The sequence below is a fragment of the Nicotiana tabacum genome, chromosome 6, assembly GCF_000715075.1.
Source record: "Nicotiana tabacum cultivar K326 chromosome 6, ASM71507v2, whole genome shotgun sequence".
NCBI lineage: Eukaryota > Viridiplantae > Streptophyta > Magnoliopsida > Solanales > Solanaceae > Nicotiana > Nicotiana tabacum.
In genome coordinates, this window is record NC_134085.1 from 162,917,844 (window position 1) to 162,929,593 (window position 11,750).

The 11,750-nt window shown below is 38.3% G+C and overlaps 2 protein-coding genes across 2 annotated transcripts; both read right to left on the reverse strand.

Moving 5' to 3' along the window:
• Window positions 1–3,159: 3,159 nt before the first annotated feature.
• LOC142182152 (uncharacterized) lies at window positions 3,160–5,239 on the reverse strand. The gene is made up of 2 exons (XM_075256143.1): window positions 4,927–5,239; window positions 3,160–3,197 (listed from the first exon to the last, which is right to left on the reverse strand). Exons 1-2 carry the CDS (start codon window positions 5,237–5,239, stop codon window positions 3,160–3,162), a joined length of 351 nt encoding a protein of 116 aa, XP_075112244.1.
• Window positions 5,240–5,326: 87 nt separating this feature from the next.
• On the reverse strand, window positions 5,327–9,764 carry LOC142182153 (uncharacterized). Its single transcript, XM_075256144.1, has 8 exons — window positions 8,318–9,764; window positions 8,052–8,188; window positions 7,759–7,921; window positions 7,560–7,656; window positions 6,707–7,244; window positions 6,546–6,613; window positions 6,103–6,500; window positions 5,327–5,457 (listed from the first exon to the last, which is right to left on the reverse strand). The coding sequence occupies exons 1-8, from the start codon at window positions 9,762–9,764 to the stop codon at window positions 5,327–5,329; spliced, it is 2,979 nt and encodes a 992-aa protein (XP_075112245.1).
• Between the last annotated feature and the right edge of the window lie 1,986 nt (window positions 9,765–11,750).

Genomic DNA, 11,750 nt, shown 5'->3' on the forward strand with positions numbered 1-11,750 from the left:
TACTACAGATGTGGTGCAGGATGTTTATCCCTGCATAGTTGATTGGGCTATTGTTGTCACCTTACGGAAGGATATTCTGTCATTTCAGCTCAGTAGCTGCACTTCTGAGAGATTTGAGGCTATGCGCAGATTGCCCATGATTGGTTATCGCACGGTATTGGCGTGACGATAGGATACTTGCCTATGTGTTGGGGGAGTGAATGACTTGAAAGGAGGTCTACCCAGTCCGTGATTCAAAGGTTTGGTATTTCATTTTCGGTAGAGAAAAGCAATTGGCCTATGAATGTCCAAGTTTGGATCGATGGAGTAACGAGACTTGGTGTTTACAAGTGTGGTGGGGTTTTCATTTGTGACGTGGTATCGTCGTCCTCGATTGGATGTGTTAAGTTCTCCGGTATTATGATCTTCTACGATTCGCCTATGGGGCAGGATATTGTGAAATAGTATTACAGAAGCAACTGTCAGAGATCGCAGAGTGTGGTGGTTCAGGATTGAATTGGTGTTTTAAATGTTGACGGCTCGAGAAAGATGATCTTTGGAAAGGTTTAGAATTAGTAGGTATCTATCGGTTCAAGTGCTACAGATATGGATTTTGATTTAAGGCAACGACTTGGCAACGAAGGATGAGGAAGAACATACCAGAAATGTCATGCGGTGGTTAAATTTCTAAGAAAGCCAGGCGTAAGAAGTGCGAGAGTCAAGTAGTTACTTAAAGAAGAGGGGTTTGGCCAAAGTGGGAGAGTGGAAGAGCAGCACGTGGATTCAGTGGCAAGATGACTACACCCCCTTGAGGAAAGTTTGGAGTGGTTTGGGAATTTTAGTGGACGGTGAATGGGTCTACGAGCTTAATTTGAAATATTGGCTAGCATACGGCGGGAGATTTGATATGATGAAAATAAGTTGCTTGATATGAAGAAGGATACAACATGAATTCGAATAGGGAGAAATTGTCGCACATTTAGTTGATGTCCAAAAGGAGTGAATGGACTTGTGCAGCTGGCAGATGAGCACGGGCTCAAGTGGGTATCTCCTATGAGCAGGTCAGCGGTCGCGTGGTTGGCGAAGCTTCTGCGAAGGATTTTACTGGCCATCCGGTAAGAGGTTGAATATGTGAATGTTGATAGATATTCAGAGTGTTCATGAAATGCTAACGGAAGGATTTCGAGGAATCTGGTGGTTTGATTGTGCAAGGTCATGTTGATAAGAGATAAAGAATCTTGGTGGATTCCAGAGTTGTGTAATAGTGGCTTCAAGCTAAGTGGGAGAGTCCCACCGCCTATGGTTGGATTGCATGGTCGTCTATTTGTGAGATTTTTGGTTATTAGCATATTGATGGGTTATTTCAGCTAAGGGAAAAAAACATAAGAGGTAATTTGACCAAGGGAATTGTTAAGGTGTGCTATAGTTGGCTTTATTGAATCATGTTCAAACTTGGGGAAGGATTCTGGATTTATGCCTTGTATAGGTCCGAGTTTCAAGGAAAGTGATTTGGCCGGGTGCTTTGTCGAGAGGGTGTTCATGTGCTAGAAGATTCATGGAGTTGATTATATTCAGGACTAATTTAGAGTGGGTGGATCTCAACAACGGTCCTAGTGGATTCAAAAGTTAAAGTGTGGTGCCTAATAATTTCGAGCCCATAAGTATGGTTAAGAATTGAGCTTTTGCAGCAGATTATGAAAAGAGGCTTGGAATGTTCTATGATACCTTCGGTTTGCAGTGTAACATTTGGGGGAATGATAGAAAATGACTTTGGATTTGTAGAATAATTATCAGAATGGATGTACCAGCTGAGATGTGAATATGCGCATAAGGAAGGTATGAGGTGGTTCGTGGGATATGAGAGACCATGGTTTCGTGTTACAAGGCCACTCGGGATGAATACGGGTTGAGTGCGTTATGTGTGGAATGAAGTTATTAGTATTCTAAGGCAATTAAGGATAAATTGGAAGAGGTTGGGATTGGTTAGCCATGGTTGAATTGGCATACTAGTGGTATTGATCAGTTCCTTCAGCGTGATTAAGTTATGCAAGTGATTTGTGATGGTACGTGTTAGGCTTGTCGGCCGCAATAATTGATTTTATTCGGAAGTATTCTAGTATTATGGCATGTTATGTGTAAGCGGATCCCGGAAGGGCTATAGTGGCTTAGACCACTACTTGAAGATTTGCATATTCTACGGTTATGAGAGTTCACTTGTGCGTTGCTATAGTTCTCCTAAAATTAGTTAAGTGAAAAGTTTCTATATGATGAAGTATTAATCTATTAGTGGTTCCGGAGTTATGATGAAAATCTTGTACAATCGCATATTGGCATGTTAGGTGCAGTGAGTGGTATGAAATTTGAAAGTGAGGATCAAGGTTGCGGTTCGGTGTTGACAAGGATGTCACGAACTCGAATGAGCAGGAAAGGGATTCGAATATTTAGAGTAAGCTGGCATTGTCTTCAGTGTCACCTGAGATCGGTGTTTTGTGAAAAAGGCTTTGCATCTTGGTTATGGATTCTTGATCACTTTTCAGCATTAGTGCGGCTGGTGGTATGTATGTGCAAACTTATTATCTGTTACGAAAAGTCGTGGGAGCGTGCCCCACAGGAAGATTGTATAAGTGTGGCATGTAGTTACTTGATTGATTGAAGAATTAAACCAAGTATGAAGATTGTGGTGATATCGTTAATTTGAGAATTTATGCCTGAAGGGCACTCGGTTTATTGGGTTGTGGACTGTGGAGGTGTCACGACCCAATTTAGGATCGTGACCGACGCTTAGGAGCAAGTGCTCCTAAGTAAGCCTCATCGGTATTTTACAGAAAATCGGACAGAGTTTCCTCTGTTTTTGGACTATCAAATTTTTTTTCCTGTCTCAAAATTAACAATCAACCATCCTAATATCAAACCAAACAATCGAAAACTTATCAATTAACCAAAATAGTCTTCACCATTACTAATCAACCCACTAACAACCAGAAATATTAATTTATCTCCGACTTTGATAATAAAGAACGATACTCAACATAAGACCAATAGCAAAATAATACTCATGACACTAAAAGAATGAATATGGAGCGACTCTAAGAATTCAAAGAAAAGACCATAACATTTGATAAAAATCTCCCCCCACGCAAACGAGTGTGAGGCTCACCAAGAATTCTCAACCTGTGCGCTCTAACTAATGAAATTCTCGCCTGCGTCAACTGTTGTCTCTGTAAAAAAAATTAGCAGGGAATGAGTCGCTAGCTCAGTGAATAATAATACTTAACCACAACCGTTTTTAATTTGGGGACAAGTCAAAAACATGCTAGTATATCAAACAGAAAACAACATAAAAATGCCCTTTCAGAAACAATAAATAATTTTCAGTCTCATCATACTTTTCTTATAGTATAATACAAATACAATTCAGTAATAAGCTCGGTAACCACTGTATAATATCAATATTCATATTTTGGGAGGTTTCAATGAACGGATCATATAATCGGTATAACTGTGGACTTCTTTGGAAGAAGTCATATATAACGGTAGTCCCTACTCGAGGGAAATCGGTAACGGTATACTAGTTCTACCTTTCCACTAGCGAGGGATATAACTATACTCTATAATCGGTAAATACAAGGTGCACCAGGTCTAACGAACCCGCCGTTAGCTACAGGATCCTTCAAAGTCTACTCCCATTTATACCTGTCTCTGTATCCATATATACTCATAGGAATTTCAAAACAATATAGGGCATTTCAGTTCTTATCAAATCATGTAATTTCATTTCGATAACAATAAATTCAAGTAATGGCAGAACATATCTAGTGACAACAAGAATATTTAAAACTACGGTAATCATCTCAAATAACTATTTCAGCATCATATCAAGTAAAAGACTTGTCCCATATGCAACTCAAAATAATTGGTAACATATTCATATGAAAAATCATGTGCAAATCAACACAAATTGCGGTAAGATTAGTACTCACAGTACTCGTGCCGGAATACCAAACGCGTCACCTCGAACACTTCGTTCAATTTCATCAACTACCTACTTGTAACAAAATTCAATCTATGTATTAATTTCGTGAATTACCAACATAATTGGTCCATGCATGTCACCTTTAATTAATTTTCTGTTTTCATACCTCTGAAATATGATTCTCTGCTAAGCAATTTACTAGTACTTAATTAGATAGAAACTATAGTTCTCCATTTGTTCTTATATTTTTATTTGAATCTTGTTTTTTTTTCCACATAATGTTTACAAATACTTAATATCCTTACACTACAGTTTTTGTTATAATTATGGAATATTTATTCATCTAATAAAAATTCGTAACTGCTATATAGAATAAATTAAGTTCCATTTTCTTGTTTTTGCCCTTAGTTAAAGAAACAATAAATGTTCATAGGCTTGGTATAGAACAAATTCGATTTTTACCTTGTTCTTCTCCAGAGAAAGAAATCCAAGGATGCACAGGAAATCCCTTGAATCAAGAATCACGATATTGGTTTTCAACTTTGAATTAACTGATTCTAAAGTTTCCTTCTCTGGTAGAAAGATTTTCTTTTTCCTTAGCCTCTGCTTCAATCCAATATATGTGTTATGTGTTTCCTTCCCCAAAATCCCTTTAGCTTTTGTGTCATTTCCTCCTACTGCCCTATCACTTGGCAGATGGGTTAAGGCCCATTTACATACTATCTCTTTCTTCTTCTTTTTTCCTTTTTTTTGTTTATTTGTCACGACATGGGCTAAGCCCACTTGTATTCTATCTCCTTTTTATTTTGTTTCATTGTTTTCTTGTTTTATTTGTAGTTATTTTATTATTATTATTATTATTATTATTATTATTATTATTTTGCTAATGACCAATATACCCTTATTAAAATATAGAGTATTACATCCTCCCCTCCTTATGAAATTCGGTCCCCGAATTTAACTCAAGCACGTACCTGTAGACTGAAATAAATGGGGGTACTTGACTCGCATAGTATTCTCTATTTCCCAAGTAGCTTCTTCAACTGTATGATTTTGCCATAAGACTTTTACGAACTCAATTTCTTTTGACCGTAGCTTTCTTACTTGCCTATTAACAATAGCCATCGATTCTTCCTCGTAAGATAACTTCTCATCAAGCAGTATAGCAGGTACTTCAATCACCTGAGATGAGTCTGATATACATTTTCTTAGAATTGAGACATGAAACAGTGGATGAATAAAGGATAACTCAGGAGGAAGAGCCAAACGATAAGCCACCGCTCCCATTCGGTCTACTATCTCATATGGTCCTATAAACCTGGGGCTCAACTTGCCTCTTTTCCTAAACCACATTACACCTTTCCTAGGGGAGACTCATAGGAACACTTTGTCCCCAATTGTGAACACTAAATCTCTTATTCTCTTATCAGCATAATACTTTTGTCTACTTTGAGCTGTGAGCAATCCCTGTCTGATCAACTGGACTTTGTCCATAGCTTCTTGTACTAAGTCAGGTCCCAATAAGTTAGTCTCACCAGCTTCAAACCATCCGATAGGAGAACGACATCTTCTACCATACAATGCTTCATACAGTGCCATTTGAATACTGGACTGGAAGCTATTGTTGTAAGCAAATTCAGCGAAAGGTAGATAAGCATTCCAACTACCTCCAAACTCAATAATGCAAGCTCTCAACATATCCTCCAAGATCTGTAGAGTATGTTCAGACTGCCCGTCTGTCTGTGGATGAAATGCAGTACTAAGATCTACTCGTGTACCCAATGCTTCTTGAAAAGATTTCCAAAAACGTAGGGTAAATTGTGATCCTCTATCAGAGATGATGGATATTGGAACTCCGTGAAGTCGGACAATTTCATTCATAAATATCTGTGCATACCTGACTCCACCATATGTAGTCTTCACCGGTAAAAAGTGTGTTGATTTCGTTAGTCGATCTACAATCATCCATACCGAGTCATAACCTCTAAGGGTTCGTGGTATCCCGGTGACAAAATTCATAGTAATTCTTCCCCATTTCCACTCTGGAATCTCAATTTGTTGTAGTAGTCCTGCGGGTCACTGATGCTCAGCCTTGACCTGCTGACAAGTCAAACAACTAGAAACAAAGTTAGCAACATCTTTCTTCATACCTTCCCACCAATAGAATTGCTTCAGGCCATGGTACATTTTTGTAGATCCAGGATGTATAGTGTATTTCGAGTTGTGAGCTTCTTCAAGAATAGCATGTCTCAACCCATCTACGTCTGCTACACATAGCCTGTCACCCATTCGAAGAACACCATCACTTTCAACAATCATATCCTTGATTTTACCAGCTAAGGCCTCATCTCTGTATTTACATAATCGTTCATCCTCATATTGGGTGGCCTTAATGCGCTCAACTAATGAAGACTTAGCCTGAGCACAAGCCAACAATGCCTCTAAATTTTTGACTATAAATCTGATACCTGCATCTTCTAGTATCTGAATTTCTTTGGCCAAAAGTCTCTTTGCAGGAGCTATATGTGCCAAACTCCCCATAGATTTTCTGCTTAATGCATCAGCCACCACATTGGCTTTTCCAGGATGATACAAAATAGAACAATCATAGTCTCTGAGTAGTTCCATCCAACAACGCTGCCGAAGATTTAGATCTCTTTGCTGAAAGATATACTTCAGACTTTTATGGTCAGTATAAATCTCACAAGTTTCGCCATATAGATAATGTCTCCAAATTTTTAGAGCAAATACCACTGCAGCCATCTCCAAATCATGTGTAGGGTAGTTTTGCTCATGCTTTTTCAATTGTCTCGAAGCATAAGCATTAACGCGGCCATTTTGCATGAGAACACATCCTAATCCCACCCTCGAAGCGTCACAAAATATTGTAAATCCTCCAGAACCTAATGGCAATGCTAATATTGGTGCAGTTGTCAGACACGTTTTGAGTTTCTGAAAACTCTGCTCACATTCCTTTGTCCATTGAAACTTTGTATTTTTCTGTGTTAGCTTGGTCAGTGGCGCTGCTATTTTGAAGAAATCCTGCACAAAACACCTGTAATAGTCTGCTAAGCCTAAAAAGTTGCGGATCTCTGTAGGAGAAGTAGGTCTAGGCCATTTCTGCACATCTTCAGTCTTCTTAGGATCTATCATAATTCCATCTTTGGATACAACATTCCCCAAAAATGCTACCGAGTCTAGCCAGAATTCACACTTTGAGAACTTAGCATAAAGCCGATGTTCTTGCAATTTCTGCAACACAGTCCTGAGATGATTCTTGTGTTCTCTTTGGCTACAAGAATATATTAGGATATCATTAATAAATACTATTACAAATCTATCTAGAAACGGCTTGAACACCCTATTCATTAAATCCATGAATATAGCTGGAGCATTTGTCAATCCGAAAGGCATCACAAGGAACTCATAGTGCCCATATCGAGTTCTGAAGGCAGTCTTAGAAATATCTTCGTCTTTGATTCTAAGTTGATGATAACCAGAACGGAGGTTAATCTTTGAAAAGTGGGCAGCTCCTTGTAACTGATCAAACATGTCATCTATACGAGGCAAAGGATATTTATTGCGTATTGTTATCTTGTTCAACTACATGTAATCAATGGACAATCTCAGAGATCCGTCTTTCTTCTTTACGAACAGTACTGGTGCACTCCATGGTGATACGCTAGGTCTAATAAAACCCTTATCTAACAAATCTTGTAACTATTGCTTTAGCTCCCTTAACTATGATGGTGCCATTCGATATGGGGGTATCGATATGGGTTGTGTTTCAGGTAGCAAATCAATACCAAAGTCTATTTCTTGTATTGGAGGCAATCCTGGTAAATCCTCAGGAAATATATCAGAAAATTCTCTCACTACTGGTACATTTTCTATACTAACTGTTTCCTTTCTTGTATCATTTACAATAGCTAAGAGACCCAAGCAACCTTTCTTCAGAAGTCGTTGAGCCTTCATAAAAGATACAATTTTGCAAGTCTCTAGAACCTGACTCCCTCTTATAATAAAACTGGGTTCATTTGGTATCTCAAACTTAACTATCTTTGCATGACAATCGACTATAGCATAACAAGAAGATAACCAATCCTCCCATCAGCATGTCAAAGTCAATCATATCAAATAGAATAAGGTCAGCTAGAGTATCTCTACCCTCAACCCGAACCTGACAAGCACGATACACGTATTCAACTAATAGAGACTCTCCAACAGGAGTAGCAACTAGAAAAGGATCATTCAATAGCTTGGGTTGTCTACTAAATCTCAAAGCAAAATATGAGGACACATAGGAGTGAGTAGATCCTGGATCAATCAACGCAAGTGCATCAAATGAATAGACATAAAGAATACATGTAACCACTGCATTCGAGGCCTGAGCATCTTGTCTAGTAAATGCAAAAACTCTCGCCTGACCTTTACCAGAATTTCCTTGTCCTTGATTCACAGTAGCACGATTTCCAGCACCTCGACCTCTATCTCCTGTACCTATAGCACCTGAAGTATTACGAGTAGTCTGAGTCGGTGCAACTGACTGAATAGAAGCCTGGTTGAAATTTCTCGGAGGCTGAGGGCAATCCCTCAAGTGATGTCCCAACTGGCCACACCGAAAGCACTCTCTAGTTAGAACATGACATTGGCCCAAATGTGATCTACCACATGTCTGGCAAACTGGAGTAGTGGCATATATCTGCCCAGAATTATGATGTCCAGCAAATGATGGTCCCCTATTACCTTGTCTGTAATGTGGTCTGTATATGGACTGTGAAGACATGTGTGTCCCTATCTGAGAACCCTGTTGTTGTTGTTGTTGTTGTTGTTGTCCCTGATTTCCTGCTCTTCTATTTTCACTAAAACCACCACTAAAATCCCCTCCTATCTTGGCCTTCTTATGTAAATCACTAGCTGCACGCTCCTCACGTCCCTTGTTTTCAATCTTTCTAGCAAGGTCGACTACATCAAAGTAGGATAAAGTCTTCATCAATGGGGCTACTATAGTGTATAGACGGCCAACCAATCCATCAACAAACCTCTGAACTCGAGCTTCTTTGGTAGGCACTAAGTGAGGAGCATATATAGCCAGCTTACAGAACTTAGTGTTATGTGTTGACACATCCATATCTGGAGTCTGAACCAGTCTCTCAAAGTCTCTAGCATATTGTTGCATTAGACTGTTTGGAAGAAAATGATTCTTGAACAACTTAGTGAACTCGTCCCATGTCAGTGGTGGTGCTCCTGCTGGCCTTCCTAGCAATACCGTTTCATACAATGTGTTGGCCATATCCTCTAGTTTGTATGCTGCGAGCTCCACGGTTCTCTCACTAGAACATCTAAGAGCACGTAATGCCTTAAGTGTCCCATCTAAGAAACTTTGAGGATCTGCTGAATTATCGGAACCTGTGAATTTTGGTGACTTTAATTTTAGAAACTCTTTTATGGATACTTCCTTATTCCCAAAAGTCCGAGTCCGTGCAGGTGCTTGTGTTTGTAAAGTAGCCTGAGAAGCTGAAGTTCCTCCCTGGGTAGGCACCAATGCCTCTAACACATTCAATAACCTTGCCACTGCATATGTAGGTAAGGCAACAGTAGGTACAATAGTTGGCACTGGTGGTAGAGCGTTCTGAACTCCCTGCTCTTTCACTTGATTTGGCATAACAGCTTGGGTTTGACCCATGTTCCCAACTTGAGGTTGAGGAGTAGTATGTCTTCTAGTTTGATGAACCCCAACTTGACCACCACCCCGGGTAGCACCACATCCAGTACCACGTCCAGCAGATGAGGGTGTGCGTGTCCTAGCCATCTGCGAAAGAAATATTCTAAAGTCAATCTCAAATTATCTCAACGCACGATCAAAGAATGAAAGAAGGGAAAACATTCCAAGATATTCAGTAGCCTCAAGATCGTAAGTATGGGCACCAACATACCCATGAACAAGAATCTACTAAACATTGCTCCATGCCTCGGGACTTAAAGCCTAAGCTCTGATACCAACTTTGTCACGGCCCAATTTAGGATCGTGACCGGCGCTTAGGAGCAAGTGCTCCTAAGTAAGCCTCATCGATATTTTACAGAAAATTGGACAGAGTTTTCCCTATTTTTGGACTATCAAATATTTTTTTTTCTATCTCAAAAGCAACAACCAACCATCCTAATATGAAACCAAATAATCGATAACTTATCAATTAACCAAAATAGTCTTCACCATTACTAATCAATCCACTAACAAACAGAAATACTAATTTATCTCCGACTTTGATAATAAAGAACGATACTCGATATAAGACCAATAGCAAAATAATACTCATGAAACTAAAAGAATGACTATGGAGAGACTCTAAGAATTCAAAGAAAAGACCATAACAATTGATAAAAATCTCCGCCCACGCGAACGAGTGCAAGGCTCACCAAGAATTCTCAACCTGTATGCTCTAATTAACGAAATTCTTGCATGCGTCAACTATTGTCTCTATAAAAACAATTAGCGAGGAATGAGTCGCTAGTTCATTGAGAAATAACACTTACCACAACCATTTTTAATTTGGGGACAAGTCAGAAAACATGCTAGTATATCAAACAGAAAACAACATAAAAATGCCCTTTCAGAAACAATAAATAATTTTCAGTCTCATCATAATTTTCTTGTAGTATAATACAAATACAATTCAGTAATAAGCTCGGTAACCACTGTATAATATCAATATTCATATTTTGGGAGATTTCAATGAACAGATCATGTAATCGGTATAACTGTGGACTTCTTTGCAAGAAGTCATATATAATGATACTCCTTACTCGAGGGAAATCGGTAACGGTATGCTATTTCTACCTTTCCACTAGCGAGGACTATAACTGTACTCTGCAATCAGTAAATACGAGGTGCACCAGGTCTAACGAACCCGTCGTTAGCTACGGGATCCTTCAAAGTCTACTCTCATTTATACTTGTCTCTGTATCCATATATACTCATAGGAATTTCAAAACAATATAGGGCATTTCAGTTCTTATCAAATCATGTAATTTCATTTCGATAACAATAAATTCAAGTAATGGCAGAACATATCTAGTGACAACAAGAATATTTAAAACAACGGTAATCATCTCTAATAACTATTTCATCATCATATCGAGTAAAAAACTTGTCCCACATGCAACTCAAAATAATCGGTAACATATTCATATTAAAAATCATGTGCAAATCATGCAATTTATGAAAACACAAATTGCGGTAAGATTACTACTCATAGTACTCGTGCCGGAATACCAAACGCGTCACCTCGAGCATTTCGTTCAATTTCTTCAACTACCTACTTGTAACAAAATTCAATCTATGTATTAATTTCATGAATTACCAACATAATTGGTCCATGCCTATCACCTTTAATTAATTTTCTGTTTTCATACCACTGAAATATGATTCTCTGCTAAGCAATTTACTAGTGCTTAATTAGATAGAAACTATAGTTCTACATTTGTTCTTATATTTTTATTTGAATCTTATTTTTTTTCACATAATATTTACAAATACTTAATATCCTTACACTACAGTGTTTGTTATAATCATGGAATATTATTCATCTAATAAGAATTCTTAACTGCTATACAGAATAAATTAAGTTCCCTTTTCTTGTCTTTGCCTTTAGTTAAAGAAACAATAACTGTTCATAGGCTTGGTATAGATCAAATTCGATTTTTACCTTGTTCTTCTCCAGAGAAAGAAATCCAAGGATGCACAGAGAAATCCCTTGAATCAAGAATCACGATATTGGGTTTCAACTTTGAATTAACT